This window comes from Scyliorhinus torazame, chromosome 3, assembly GCF_047496885.1.
Source record: "Scyliorhinus torazame isolate Kashiwa2021f chromosome 3, sScyTor2.1, whole genome shotgun sequence".
In the NCBI taxonomy this organism is placed as follows: Eukaryota; Metazoa; Chordata; class Chondrichthyes; order Carcharhiniformes; family Scyliorhinidae; genus Scyliorhinus; species Scyliorhinus torazame.
In genome coordinates, this window is record NC_092709.1 from 89827358 (window position 1) to 89843726 (window position 16369).

The window sequence follows — 16369 nt, forward strand, 5'->3', positions numbered from 1 at the left end:
CAGATTTGGACGAGAGCTGACTGCTATACAGACCATGAGGCAGGCCTTTATGTATGGCTCCCAGATGGGCGGAGCCAGAGGCGGAGTCCCCAGGGTTCCAAGCCTGGTCTTAAAGGGGACATCACCTTACATGATGATAAGGCAGTAACAGTTCATCACAGGTATGGAGACCTTTGACCCTGTGACCATCTTTGTCTCTGTGGCTTAACAGTACACAACATCACAACATGTGACCCATTTGCCCCTTTTGCCATTTGAATGCTGGTTTTTAACTGAAATCTAACATTCTCTCAACAAGCCTGTTAGCATTCCAGATGTCTTTAGATTGACTTTATGAATGTTGGCATAGATTAGGATTTTGTGCTGCTTTCATTTACTGTGCAAAGCACTCACACTTTGCATTTTTTCTGTGCTTTGCAGGTGATCTTGATTCTCACAAAACTCTTCCATTCAGATATGGGGAAGGTTCTGGAAAGTTCTCTGTGGAGGTGAGTCACCTTTTGTTTATTTTATGTAGAAATGCCAGCAAAAATGAACGTGTGCAGCTTTCTGAGCGAGGAGGATACCAGTACAGGAATGCTAATATGAACAGATGGGTGGAAGCCTGGCATAGACTCTTGCTATTTGCTTGCCTTAATAGTGAAAATCTGCATTTCTCTTTTATTGAACCTCCCAACAAATCCCACAAGGGATTATAGGATTTGAATCTGAAGATTGAGCAATAACAATTTTTGCTCATTCTCTGTCAGAGTTTGCAAAACAAAAATTGTGTTGGATTACCCTTTCAACTTGTAAACCAGCTGATCAGGTCACTTGTGAAGTCTTATGATTCATCTCTGTCAGTAATTGTTGACAGTACTTTCATGGCTTCTTCGTTTGTTACTGGTTTCTAATAAAGCTGTCAGGCACAAGAATGAACACTTCATTCAGCAATGCTGATACATGACTTCAAGACACTTTAATGACATGCCCCTTTTATACTACCAGATTTCCGCCAATGGTAAAACCCCGTACATGGCAATAAACAAGAAACACCTGAATTTATATAATGCCCTTTGTGATTTCAGAATATCCTAAAATTCCCCACAACAAATGAAATACTCTTTGAAGCATGCTCATTTTATAATGAAAGAAAAGCGACCGCCAACTAGCACAGAGGGTTAAACAGCTGGCTTGTAATGCAGAACAATGCCAGCAGCGCGGGTTAAATTCCTGTACCGGCCTCCCCGAACAGGCACCGGAATGTGGCGACTAGGGGCTTTTCACAGTAACTTCATTGAAGCCTACTTGTGACAATAAGCTATTATTATTATTATTACATTAATGTCATTCAAACAGCAGTACTGGAATGACTGAATGTCTTTAATGATCATGGTTGAGGAATAGATATTGGCCATGAGACTGGGAGAACTCTCCGCTTTTCTTAAAATGTTGCCGTGGGATCTTTTACTTCAATGTTTCATCCAGAAAAATAGCGTCTCTGACAGTCTCAGGAATGAGACGAGAAACTGAAAGTTGCCAAAGTCCCAGAGGACCATAGGCTGCTCTCCCCTTTGAGAGCCTGAGGGTCACCACACCTTAGGTGAGGGATGGGGTTGAGAAGGTAACGTCAGCCGGTACGGGAATTGAACCCGTGCTGTAAGCATCGCTCTGCCTCACACACCAGCCATTCAGCCAATTGAGGTAACCAACCTCCCATCTTGAAACTACAACCTTATGACTCAAAAGTGAGAGCGCTACTACTGAGCCATGGCTAGCACCAATCTTCATTATAAGCCACAAGCAGCCAAGCACTTGAAAGCTGAATTTCACTGGTTACCTTCTATTGAAAATGCCTGTGATCGTGAATTTAAACAGTGTGTACTTGTTGCATCTAACTGTGGTCCAACTATACTGAGGATTCACAGAAGGTGGGTTTAAAGCCTGTGGACTCATCATCACAAGATTCGGAAAGGTTTATGGCCAAACTAGCAAAGTCACAAGAGGAACATCTTTTGCTAACTGTGAATCCTGTGCACAGGCAGTTCCTGGTCACTATCAAATCTGTTCCTTGACATACACAACAGAAACCAGCACAATTGTTAGTTGACATCCATGATTATTGAAATCCAAGAAGAAACTAAGCTGTTATTTGTAGTTTGTTATGTTCACCGGAAGTAGTTCTGCAGTGTATTAAGGTTGCCAGCACCTTTTCAGTCACATTGCACTCATCTGAGGCAGGTGAGGTGTTCACAACTTATGTTTGTGCATGAAAGTTTCTGAGGGTGGGCCTTGAAAGATATTGTAGGAAGGTCTCTACAAGCCAGCAATTAAAAACCATTTTGCTGGCATTTGTTCACTCCTAGCCAGAACAAAATTCTGACACATTCGGGAGAAACCACCGTTAAAGCATCTTGTTCATATGGCAGCATTGCCGCTTTGTCAGGTCAGCCTCTTTGCTCAAACAATTGTTGTCTCTGCGTTCACAAGTCTCGTACCATGTCTTAAGGATGGATCTCAGACCTTCTGGAATGAGCAATGCTGCCTCCTTTACCTCAGTGCACTGGAGTTGGGATTGCGAGCATCAGCTGTGCTATGAGGTAAATGCATGTCCAGAAAGATTTGTCATTTGACCACTTCACACTGCCATTGGCAGCAGCTCTGGCTTCATGGCAGGGTGGGAAAACCAACAAGGCAGCCCAGTTTCATCTAGAATGCTCAAGGACCATTAAAAGGGCGGGTTCAATTCCGGTACCAGCCTCCCCAAACAGGCGCCGGAATGTGGCGACTACGGGTCTTTCACAGTAACGTCATTGAAGCCTATTTGTGACAATAAGCAATTATTATTATTATCAAATGAACTAGCAGAAATTCCAAGGGGTGTAATATCGGAGGTAATGGGTTGGTCCCCTGTTATACAGTTATATGTTGCACTAAAGACAACAAAGAGGAAAATTGAGTGCGGTGCATCATGGGCAGCCAATCTGATAGTGCACATTTATGCCCTGCAGAAGTTTATAGCATAATACAGCACAAAAGGAGGCCAGTTCACCTATGTTGATTGTAGCGGCACTTTGAAAGAGCTATCAAATTAGTCCTATTCCCCAACCCTTTTTCCATAGCTGTGCAAATTTTTCCTTTCCAAATATTTATCCAATTCTCTTTTAAAAACTACTATTGAATATATTTCCACGCTTTCAGGCAATGCCATTTGGCAGTGTTTACTTTCAGATTGACACATAGACAGGATAACAACACTAACATTGTTGAAACGGGAATGTTGAGCTTTAATACATCTGTGGAAACAAACCGTGCAATACAGTGATACAGACTAGGGGACCCAGACTCCCAGCCACCAATGGGTAATAACATAAAGTGGCATGATTTATTTATTCCTCTCTCTCACTTCTACATCACTTACCCATTCTGTGTTAACTAATACCAATATAGAAATTGCTGGAAAATTCCAGCAGGTCTGGCAGGATCTGTAAGGAGAGAAAAGAGCTAAAGTTTCGAGTCCAGGTGACAAAGGGTTATCTGGACTCCAAACGTTAGCATTTTTCTCTCCTTACAGATGCTGCCAGACCTGCTGGGATTTTCCAGCAGCTTCTCTTTTGGTTTCAGATTCCAGCATCCGCAATAATTTGCTTTTATCCAGTGCTAACTAATGATGCCAAGAAAATCAAACAAGGTAAATCCATGAAAGCATCTTCCTCATATCAAAATGCACTGACAAATGAACGTATGTTCCCTCAGAATGCAACATCACAAATATAAGAAACAAGAATGTCTTGCGAAAAGCAGTCCAAATTCATACACAAGAATTGCATCACATGGTGTACGTACTGGAACACAAACACATTTCATAGGGTGAACTATCCTATAGTCACTGAGACATATTCAATACCCAAGTACCAGCATCAATCCAGAAGTATGAAATCTGCTGGGTGGTCTGCGGGAGGTCTTTGACAAGTAGAGCGTCTGAAAATAGGCAAAGATGGAACAAGGCTATTAGTCCCTGTGGACTCGACTTTCAGATCACAAGTCTGGGCTGGGGACTGCAAGACTGGAGTTAGTGGTAAAGACCATGGCTCTTGGTCAGATATCAGTGTCTCCACCTTGGGGAGGCAGCTCAAGAATTCATCCTGAAGTCCGTGATTGAAACAGGAATTTGAGGCGGCATGGTGGCGCAGTGGTTAGCAGTGTCCGTGTGCAGTTTGCACATTCTCCCCGTGTCTGCGTGGGTTTCTCCCCCACAACCCAAAGATGTTCCGGGCCGGTGGATTGGCCACGCTAAATTGCCCCTTAATTGGAACAAAAAAGAATTGGGTACTCTAAATTTATTTTAATAAAAGACAGGAATGTAGGATCCATTGTGTGGTTGACCCAATATCTGACACTTCTGACACCACTGGAGCTGCGGATGGCAGAGATAGCTCAGCTGGTATGTTGGGGTTTTCAGGGACAGGCTGGATGGTTGGGTTCTAGGACCATGACCTGAAGTGGAGCAGATCACAGAACCAGTGCAAATGGAAAGGACCTTGATTCAATTAATTGTGCATCAGAGCTGGGAACGAAATTAGTTAATATTGCACAAGCCCCAATTGATGGCAGTAACCAAATAGCATTGGCTTGTTGCGTTTGGTACCAAGATAGACCAATTTACCAACATCAATTGAGGAGAGTGGCTGTGCTGCTGATTGTATTGGTGATTGTCCTGACGGAGCCAGTGTTGAGGCTCAGTAACCTAGTTGCTGGACAGGGGTATCTACACATTGGTGAATTGGTATCTCTGTGTCCATAATTCTCTAGCAGAAAGGCCAATGAAAGGAGAATGAAAACCTGAGTTAAATTGTGCAGTGGGATAGGGCAAAGTTGTGATAGGGTCTGGGTCGTGGCATGGGAGCTTATCCTTCAATTCCTGTACTGTATTCTCTGTTACTGGGTTCTTGTTGGGATTCTTTGATCTCCCAAGTTAACTTGCAATGTGATGCTCCTGAAGCAGTTTGTCTCCTACCAGGGCAGAAAATCCAGGGGCAAGATCAGTCCACATGACAGCTAGCAAACCAGTTAATGGGTGGAATTCCATGAACAACTGGAGGACACATACACAAACAACCAAAATGAATTGCCGTTCATGCTTGAAATTGTCAACAACAAATGAGGTTCCAACTACCTTTGGAGGGTCACTTGAAGACTAGGGGACTTGTGAGTGTATTGTGTCAATGGTCTGAAGGGCTTCGCAAGTATGACAGCTAGTCGTAACCCATTCAACGGAAGCATCGTTGTCAAATGTAGAGAAATATTGGTGGGGGATCAATTTGAGCTGATGACATGACAGATGACCAAGAAGATTGGCAGAGCTGCTGATAGTGCCAAGGATTGTCAGAGGATACAACAGGATACAGATAGATTGGAGACTTGGGCGCAGAAATGGCAGATGAAGTTTAATCTGGACAAATGCAAGGCGATGCATTTTGGAGGATCAAATCTAGGTATGAATTATACTGTAAATGGCAGAACCCTGAGGAACACTAATATACTGAGGGATCTGGGTGTGCAAGTCCACAGTTCCCTAAAAGTGGCAACAAGGTGGCCAAGGTGATTAAGGAGGCATATGGCAATCTTGCATTCATCAGCTGGGGCATTGAGTATAAGAGTTGGGAAATCATGTTGCAGCTATATAAAACTTGAGAGCAGTGCGTGCAGTTCTGGTCACCACATTATCAGAAGGACGTGAAAGCTTTGGAGAGAGTGCAAAGAAGGCTCACAGGGGCAGCACGGTGGCGCAGTGGGTTAGCTCTGCTGCCTCACGGCGCCGAGGTCCCAGGTTCGATTCCGGCTCTGGGTCACTGTCTGTGTGGAGTTTGCACATTCCCCCTGTATTTGCGTGGGTTTCGCCCCCACAACCCAAAGATGTGCAGGGTCGGTGGATTGGCCACGCTAAATTGCCCCTTAATTGGAAAAAATGAATTGGATACTCTAAATTTATTTTTAAATTTTAAAAAGAAAAAAGAAGGCTCACCAGGTTGTTGCCTGGTCTCGAGGGTGTTGGCTATGAGAAGAGGTTGAATAAACTAGGATTGTTTTCATTGGAAAATCGGAGGCTGAGAGGCATAGACAGGGTGGACAGTCAGAGGCTTTTTCCAAGGGTGGATGTGTCAATTACAAAGGGGCACAGGTTCAAGGTGAGAGGGGGAAAGTTTAAGGGAAATGTGTGGGGTCAGTTTTTCTACACAGAGTGGTGGGAGCCTGGAATGTGCTGCCAGAGGATGTGGTGGAAGCAGACACATTAGCTACATTCAAGAGTCATCTGAATGGACACATGAATAGGGAGGAAATAGAGGGATACGGACTGAATAAGGCAGAAGATTTTTTTTAGTTAGGGCATCATTGGCATAGGCTTGGAGGGCCAAATGACATGTTCCTGTGCTGTACTTTTCTTTGTTCTTTGAATCAAGTGGAGAGTGCTGAGAAGGTCATCCAGAGTATCACATGCATTCCCCAGGGGGACAAGGGGCTCATTGTGCCTAACTACAAGCAAACCATCTTGTGCAATGGTAAGAACCCCGAGGAAGCGTTTGACATTTTGAATGTTGGTTAGCTTGTTTGGAGGCTGGGTGCCTAGCAACAGGTGGGAATGCATGCAATGAAGGAGGGGACATTCAGACTGGATAACTAGCCAGGCTGGCCTGCTGGTGAAAGGGAGCCTTATGGAACCTGACACAGTGTTATTAATGGATAGTCGGTGAATGGTGGAATCTGAAGTCTGGTTAAAAAGAAACAGACTTGGCACATGGGTGTCTCACAGTCAGGTGCATTGCATCTTGCAAAGTCCAAAGGCATGTTCACAGATTCAGCTTGGTGTCGGACAGAGACCTGGTAATGACTAACTGTAATGGAACACAGGGTCTGATAGAAAATTCTCCCCTGCACAGTATCTCAGAGGCCTGCACACCATCTTTGCTGCCTGTCAGGACACAAGGACAATTCTTGGACTGTCCAATACATAAGCTGAAGTGCTTGATAGACGCTGTGATGGACAGAGTTCAACTTCACAACGGAACCAGGTGGTTTGACAACCATATATTTTGCATTGAATAAACTGCCAAATTTGAGTTAGTTGCCATGGATCACATACAGCGTGGATGCTATGCCATGCTTCTTAACAGTGCCGTCTGTCACAACCCAGGGTTCATTATCTGGATGGGGAACGATAATGGTTTTAGTGGATGAAAAGGCTGATTGTGCCAACTGAAAACTTCGGTAGAGCTTATTAGTTAATTTGATCCTTTCATTGAACTGATGACTGGTGGTAGCAGCATCCAATGTGTCTGTGTATGAGGTACACCGGAAGGTCTCTTAAGAGCGTCTCGTCGGCTCTGCTGAAAGATCTCGTGCTAAAAAGCTTCTCCAGTGGAAAGCAGATAGAGAGCTTGACCATGCATTGTGGTCTAGCTTGTAAAGTACCCTGGGACCAAATCTCAAGTCATATCATGACCGAGCATGTGATCCACGTTGCCAGTTCTGAAGAAGTGCTTTAGGACTGTTGCCACCAGAGTAGATGTCATCTGCAAGTTTGACAGAAGATCATGTAGATACAGCGTGTCATTTCCTCAAGAACAGTTTCAGATCTGGCCATGGCAGGTTAAGTGTATACACTCCTAAAGAGGGTGTGACCACTCCACAGTATTTCATAGAAGATCGTACGAATGGAACCTGGTAAACGTTGTACAAATGGAATCTGGTAACCGCTGTTGGTTAGATCTGTTGCAATGATGTGTTTCCACTGGGCAATCTTGCATGAAGTTGAGTCAACATCTGACGTGAGTGAAGTTTGCAGCTTACTGTAGCACCTGACATTGGCAAATGCTGTGGCTAGTAAAAAGCCCCCATTTGACTTCTTCACAAAAATGAAAGGATACGTACTCCACAGTGATTACCCACATCTTCAGGCCAAGCAAAAACTTCAAGACCTTCAAGGTCATCTTATTTTTGTTGCAACTCAACATTCTGGGAGAGATGACCCTTTCGTTGTGGAGGTTGTATAATTCTTTTGTTGACACAACCCTTGAACAATGCAGCCTTGCCATTGTAACCTGGAAATGCTGGGTTGAAGACCTAATCATACTCGTGAAGGAGCGTGTGGAACTGAGAATGTGTGTGCTGAGGCAGGATGTGAGCTGGATCCACGAGAACAGATTCTGAAAACAGCTGATAGTGCTTAAGTTTGCGTTGCTTGGTAATGTTATCCCAACATGGCTGAAAATCTTGGTCACTTGTGATGACGACAGGTTGTGTCCAAACAAAACATTCATTGTGAGACAGGACTTGTGGTTCATGGGAGAGGTTTGCGGAGCTAATCTTGTCAGCAACAAAAGTCAAAATATATGGTGGAGGTCAAGTGTTGGTTGGCTTCTTACACTTTTTTTTCTCCTGAAGGAAGAGAGGCTGGTTCAACAGCAGATGACATGAGGTTTGGAAGATCATCAAGTAGTGTCATCTTGATTAAATCCCCTGGACAGATTGTTGTTGTCCTTGAGGGAGTGTGAAGTATATGGGCTTGGCTCACTCTGCATGGGCTAGTGGTAGCATGGAGTTGAGATTCATAAACACAGGTGGTGGAGTTACCAACAAGCACTTGGCGTTTGGGCAGTCGAGTTTACATATCATTGGTTTCCATTAATGAAGTGCCTACAAAGACCTCAATATCAAGGTTCCCCATGAGTAGCTCTTCAAAGACAAGGTTGCAATGGTCTCTGGACAGAGAGAAGTGTGTTTCACCAACACCAGGTAAAGGCCATGAAGCATCAAACTGGTGAGCAGATTGGCGTAAACTCTTGACTGGGACACTATGAGTCTCATAGTTGTGGATGAGCGGATCATGTTGCCAGTGGCTCCATTATAAGTGGTCACCCGAACAGCATATTACTTGAAGAATGTGTCGAAGCAGGGTGACCGACGAACATAGAATACAGCTGATTCCAATGAAACGTCAGCAGGGTCTTCTTTCACTTTAGCAAGCATCTGCGACATTGGCCATAACTTTCTCAGAGTGGCAATCTCTGGTGGATTGCCACTCTAGGTGGACTTGCCCTCATTGAAACTCCAGAGCCCCTGTCTCACCCAATCTTCCTCACTCAGGCTGGGTGAGACAGGGACAGCAAAGTGCGTCCCAGCTGGATCAGTGAGGGGTAAGTGGGGCAACGGGTAAATTTAGGATACCCAATTATTATTTTTACAATTAAGGGGCAATTTAGCGTGTCCAATCCACCTACCCTGCACATCTTTGAGTTGCGGGGGTGAAACCCACCCAGACACGGGGAGAATGTGCAAACTCCACACGGACAGTGACCCTGGGCCGGGATTCGAACCCGGGTCCTCAGAACGCCCCTTTTTAAAAGGACAATTTAAGACTAGAACGTAAATTTCAATGGTAACTGGATCAGGCAATTGGTTGAGGGGGGGCTGGGGGGGGGGGAGAGACTGGAAAGGGGGGACAGAGACCAGGAGGGAGAGAGAGGAAAGAGGGAGGAAGAGATTTGAGGGGGGGAAGAGATCGTGGGGGAGATATTGGGAGGAATGGGGCAGAGACCAGGAGGCAGGGGAGGAGAGGAGACTGGGAGGGAGAGGGTGGTAGGCGGAGACCGGGAGGGAGGGGGATGGTTGGAGACCTGGAGGGACGGGGAGACTGGGAGGGTGGAGGGAGGGGGAAGAGACTGGGAGGGAGGAGGGAGGCGGGGGGAGACTGGGAGGGAGGAGGGAGGCAGGGGGAGACTAGGAAAGAGGGGGGTGGGGGGCCGTGGGGGTGAGGAGACCGGGAGGGTAGAGGTTGGGGGCGAGCGATTCCGGGAGTGAGGGAGGGCAGAGATTGTGGGGGCGGGGAGAGACCTGGAAAGGGGGCGGGAACAGAGAGAGAGAGACCAGGAGTGGGGGGAGGGGGGAGTTGTCAGGGATCCAATGGGGGGATTTGTGTATGTGTGGCGTTTCTGTGTGGGGCTCAATTTGGGTGCTGAAGTAGTTACTCTGGAGTTAGAAGTGATTTGTTTCCCCCTCTAACTCTTTCAGACTGACTATCAGGGTAAAACTGGCAGAATCATCTGAAGTTAGCGATTTAAATCGCTTCTGTCAGATGGCTCACAGCCCACCGCAATTGCCCAGGGGATGTTAACACTTCTGGACATTTGCCGGGTAAACCTTTACTTGGGATGTCCTGGATGAATTCCCCAGCGCATCATTGGGGTACCCTCTAAATGCACTGCTGGGGAAGTTATTATCGTTATCGTTTAAGATAGCAGCTATCTTATGAGCTTTAGCCATGTTATCAAGACTTGATCACACAGGAAGATTAGGATCAAGCGTAAACATGTAAATGAGGTTCTGAGACCCATGGTCAAATGAATTGACTGTCTCAATCTTTCTTAGGCAGTACCTGATACATGGCTGCTATTGCTTCTGCTTTTTAAAAAAATTTACAGTACCCAATTAATTTCTTCCAATTAAGGGGCAATTTAAAGTGGCCAATCCACCTACCCTGCACATTTTTGGGCTGTGGGGGCGAAACCCACATAAACACGGGGAGAATGTGCAAACTCCACACGGACAGTGACCCAGAGCCGGGATCAAACCTGGGACCTCGGCGCCGTGAGGCTGCAGGGCTATCCCACTGCGCCACCGTGCTGCCCCCCTATTGCTTCTGCTACGATAGTACTGTAATACTGAACAGAAGTTAATATCCCTGCATAAGTGCCAAATAAACATACCAATTTACTTTGAATAGGGGCGTGAAATTGTTTGGATGTTACAACCACTCTGGTATGGTGTGTTTACTTTTAGATTGGCACATATATAGGATCACAATACCAACAGTGTCGAGGTGGAAATACTGAGCTTTAAGGCAGTCAGGAAAACAATAGTGTGCGAAGATATAGAATGGCCATGCGCACGAGGGGACCAGGGCTGCCAATCACCGGAGGGCGATAATTTACAGTGGCGCAGAGCATGCCAAGTCACAACTGATAATTTTGTCCCATGTTTGTATACTAGGATGTCTACATGTGGTGCAGTTGATGATGTGACCATATCAATTTGATGGTTTCTACTTACACATAGTTTGGTTTTGTTTTTATAATTATACTGTAGCACCACTTGGAAGAAGAGTTTCTGTTTGCAGCTATGTTGTAAACAGCACCAGAATCTCAAGTTCAATTTCGGCCTTGGGGGACTGTGTGGTGCTTCCACATTTTACCTGTATCTGCGTGGGGTCCTTCGGGGGCTCCGGTTTCCTCCCACAGTCTAAAGACGTGCAGGTTAGGTGGATTGACCATGATCAATGCACAGGGTTACAGGGATAGGGCAGGTGAGTGGGCCTGGGTAGAATGCTCTTTCGGAGAGTTGATGTAGAAATGATGGGCCGAATGGCCTGGAGGGTTTCTATGGATTCTAAAAAAAAATGTTCTTTATACATAGAATCTTGGAATTGTACAGCTTAAATGGTGGTTATACAGACCATTATAACTGTGCTAGCCCGTCTAAAATTAGGAGAAGCGTATAAGGGGCAGCTGTTCCCATATTGCCCTTTTGATATTTTAGGCCAAACCCAAAATTGCCCCCCCCACCCCCCCATCTCTGCAAGGGAACTCTGGGATAAATTTTTATCTTCAACACCTCCTGGTGGTAATCTAACAGAGCAGAATTGACCACCTTTGCTCAAATCTGCCCAATTTTCATTCCAGGCAATGACGTTGAAAACGTACCCCACTATCTTTACAGAGTGATAATTAGCTGTCAGCAAATTGAAGAGGTGAACACACTTGCAGACAATTTAACAGTGCAGCTGCTATGTTTTGTCCTTAATCCATTTAAGAATTTTTTAGAATTTGGTTTTGGGGAAAACATACTGGCCAGTTATTGTATTCGTTGCAGCATTGACATGGATGATTTGCCACATGAATACTTTTAATTTTAAGTATTAGAATTGCTACATTTGCACAAAGCTGGGATGGGATAAGGCGGGTGGGGATACATTTCATAGAATTTACAGTGCAGAAGGAGGCCATTCGGCCCATCGAGTCTGCACCGGCTCTTGGAAAGAGCACCCTACCCAAGGTCAACACCTCCACCCTATCCCCATAATCCAGTAACCCCACCCAACGCGAAGGGCAATTTTGGAAACTAAGGGCAATTTATCATGGCCAATCCACCTAACCTGCACATCTTTGGACTGTGGGAGGAAACCCGGAGCACCCGGAGGAAACCCATGCACATACGGGGAGGATGTGCAGACTCCGCACAGGCAGTGACCCAAGCCGGAATCGAACCTGGGAACCTGGAGCTGTGAAGCAATTGTGCTATCCACAGCAGTGGGTGGCTCAGAACTGGGGCGGGTTAAACCCAATGCAGTGGGTGGGATTGGAGTTACTGTTAAATATTCCTTTTGATGCTGATGGAAAATGGCTCTGCAACATAATATTTGGAAATAAGTGTAGGCTTAAAGGACAATGCAAACTGTTAGGAATTTTAAAACTTTTCTTTGGTGTGGTAAACAACCTCAGTTTATTCTTGAAATAAAGTACGATTTTGAAAGAAATAATGTTCTGGTAAGAAGGGGCAGCACGGTGATGCAGTGGCTAGCACTGCTGCTGGGGTGGCATGGTGGTGCAGTGGTTAGCATTGCTGCCTAAGGCACCGAGGTCCTGGGTTCGATCCCAGCCCTGGGTCACTGTCCATGTGGAGTTTGCACATTCTCCCTGTATCTGCGTGGGTTTCACTCCCACAACTCAAGGATGTGCAGGTTAGGTGGATTGGCCACACAAAAACTGCCCCTTAATTGGGAAAAAAAAAATTGGGTACTCTAAATTTATTTTTAAAAAGCACTGCTGCATCACAGCGATGAGGAACCGGATTTGACTCTGGTCCTGGGTTACTGTCCATGTGGAATTTGTACATTCTCCCCATGACTGCGTGGGCCTCACCCCAACAACCCAAAAAGATGTACAGGATAGGTGGATTGGCCATGCTAAATTGCCCCTTAATTGGAAAAATAAATTGGGTACTCTAAATCTATATATTTTTTAAAAATGTTCTGGTAAGTTAAGTTCCCTCTGTCGCTTTGAAATCTTCTGAAGAATATACTGCAGATGAAGCAACCCGCTTGTCACTGGAGGCATTCGAGCCTTCCTGGAATAGCACTTGCTGTCTCAGAACAAAATTGCCAGAAATAACAAATAGAAACAGCTTGTACCAATGATACACAATTCTGCCATTTTCAATCTGGCTGTGGGATATCTGATTGACTTCTGGCAAAAAAACTCCCAGCGATATCCACAAAGTTGCTTTTGCACTGTTTTGGCATGCACCAGGTTCACACATGAGCAGTTGCAGCATTAAAGTCACATTTGTGACTGACAGTTTTGGGGTAAATCTTGTGCATGCTTGATTTTTCTACTGCTTGCAAATCTGTCCCTTACTGGATTAGCAACCTGGAGATCACCATAGAATTTACGGCACAGAAACAGACCATTCTGCCCAACTTCTCTCTATTTCTGTCTACGGCGCATATGAGACTCCTCTTGCCCTATTTCGTTTTCACTCTATTAGCATAAACTTCTCTTCCTTTCTCCCAAATGTACTTGCCTAGCTTCTGCTTAAATGTGTACATGGCACCATTATTGAATTTTTGGAAGAGATGATAGCGAGTAAACAATGGATGCAATGCGATTTTCAAAAGGCTTTTGATAATATGCCCCATAATAGATTAATGAATAAGGTCAGAGGTTATGGAATCAGGGAACGGGTGAAGAATGGATTGATAGCTGGCTTCAAAACAGAGTAGAGAATGGAAATAAAGGCTAGTTATTCAGAGTGATAGATGGTGGGAGGGGTGTCCCACACGGATCAATGCTGGAACTACAATTGTTCAAAATTTACATGAACGAACTGGACCTTGAAATCAAAAATGCAATTTCTAACTTTGCGAATGACACCAAGTTGGGGGAGATATGGTCAGCTATGAGGAGAACTACAACGAATTATAAGAGGACATTAATAAACTTGCAGAATAGGCAATAATTGACAATTGAAATTCAACACACATAAATGTGAGGCAATACATTGTGGTAGAAAGAATAGGGAGGTTACTTCATGTGAAAACGGTGGAAGTCTTGGTGGAGTAGAGGTACATAGTGATCTTGGAGTACAAATCCATCAATCATTAAAAGTTGCATCAAAGGTTCGCAAGGCCATATAAAAGCAAGCCAAGCATTGAGGGATAGAATTGAAAAGTAGGGAAGTTGCGCAAAATTTGCATCAGACTTGGTTAGACCACAATTAGGCTCCTGCAGTTTTGGTAGTTGTCATGATATTCAAACACACATCACAACACACACATCATGATAGACAGACCAACAGACCAATTAGCACACATAACACGACAGCCAATCACAGACAAGAGCAGACACAGTATAAGACAAGAAACATGACACCTCCTGGTCAGTCCATCTGGAGACAGGACAAGGCCAGGACCTCATTAACAAGACACTCAGACTGTCACCACGTGCTGAGTACCAAGTCAGATGTGTAAATAACTAGTTGGAATAAAACTGCGTTGTACCAATCGCAACCGTGTTGGTTCGTCTGTACCTCAGAGCACCCAACACCACATGGTACCAGCGAGTGAATCGATACTTACCGGCAAATCTGCCATCCTGAGCCATGGACACCCACAACAAACCGCAGCTGTTGCAAGTCGCTGGGAACAAATTGGAAGCTCTTTAAGCAGCGATTCGAAATGTTCATGCGAGCCAACGAAAAACAGGGCGCCTCGGACGAAACAAAGATTGCCATGCTCCTCACTACCGCAGGTCAGCACGCCATCGATGTAAAAAACTCCTTGGTGTTCGCGGAAGGCGAGAACAAATCTAAATATGACACGGTCCTCCTCAAGCTCGACCAGCACTTCAATGTTGAGGTCAATGAAAGCTTTGAGAGGTATATCTTTCAGCAGCGCCTACAAGGTAAGGATGAGCTCTTTCAGTCCTTCCTGACGCACCTCCGCATACTCGCGCAGTCCTGCGATTACGGCACCACCTCAGAGTCCATGATCCGGGACCAGATCGTTATTGGCGTTGCCTCCAGTGGCCTACGCCAGCAGCTTCTAAAAATTAAAGGCCTGACCTTAGCATCTGCAGTTGAAGCCTTTGTCCTGCATGAAAATGCGACCAGCCGCTATGCCCAATTTCAGGCGACCGAATCGGCACGGAGGGGGTCCCAAGCGATCGAATCGGCAAGCCAGGCCGCCCACGAGGCCGAACGCATCCAGGCAACGAGTTTCTCCCGGCCCGCGGCCCGGACGAGGGCGGCCGTTTCTCGTGCTTTTTGAGGCCTCCCGCGTTTGTGTGCGCCAAAACCTACGGCAATACTGAGGGCGTGCTGCGCAGGCGCGCCCGACGCAAGACTGAACTGCGCATGCGCAGTGGCATAACGAACGCCATGATGTCATGACGTGCGGCAACTGTGGAGCTGCACATTTAAAAGGGCAATGTCCTGCAAAAACCCGACAATGCCCTACGCTGTGGCAAGGTGGGCCACTACGCTGCCTGCTGTCGAGCGGCTCAACCTGTGGATCTCCCACATCTCCGACAACCTCGCAGACACGTGCGGACCATCCAGCCTCCACATTATGACATCCAAACCGACGACACAGATGACCAAGATGCCTTCCGGGTTGCGGTCATTGATGTGAACCGGGTCAACACCATCAATCCGGCCGATGAATGGAGTGCCACCCTGGCGGTCAACCCAAATTCGTTGCCCACCTACTAGACTGGACTTATGAGACTGCTCACACGTCAAATTTTAGCAACTACTGTATTGTAACATGTCACTGTTTTATCGTTCCAGGCCTCGTTTGATCGGTCCAAATTTCAACATTCTTCTTCTTTTGTTATGGTACAACCTCGTTAGCATGTCACATCTGACATCGCCCCTTGTATATAGTTACGCCACATGTACATGCTGTAAATATCACGCACACACACCTTTAGCTGCACTCAGGACACATTTATATTTATAACCACGTAGGCACATAATCTTGTTAAAAAGGGGGGATGTCATGATATTCAAACACACATCACAACACACACATCATGATAGACAGACCAACAGACCAATTAACACATATAACACGACAGCCAATCACAGACAAGAGCAGACACAGTATAAGACAAGAAACACGACACCTCCTGGTCAGTCCATCTGGAGACAGGACAAGGCCAGGACCTCATTAACAAGACACTCACACTGTCACCACGTGCTGAGTACCAAGTCAGATGTGTAAATAACTGGTTGGAATAAAACTGCGTTGTACCAATCGCAACCGTGTTGGTTCGTC

General features: G+C 45.6%; 1 protein-coding gene across 5 annotated transcripts in view; it reads left to right on the top strand.

Annotated features, from left to right (window-relative positions):
• sorcs2 (sortilin-related VPS10 domain containing receptor 2) overlaps positions 1 to 16369 on the top strand; it is a 963142-nt gene that overhangs the window by 196420 nt on the left and 750353 nt on the right. For all 5 annotated transcript variants that reach the window (XM_072495949.1, XM_072495950.1, XM_072495951.1 and 2 more), the window contains exon 2: positions 421 to 488. In XM_072495949.1, the coding sequence (XP_072352050.1) occupies positions 421 to 488 (68 nt within the window). The remainder of the gene's footprint in view (positions 1 to 420; positions 489 to 16369) is intronic.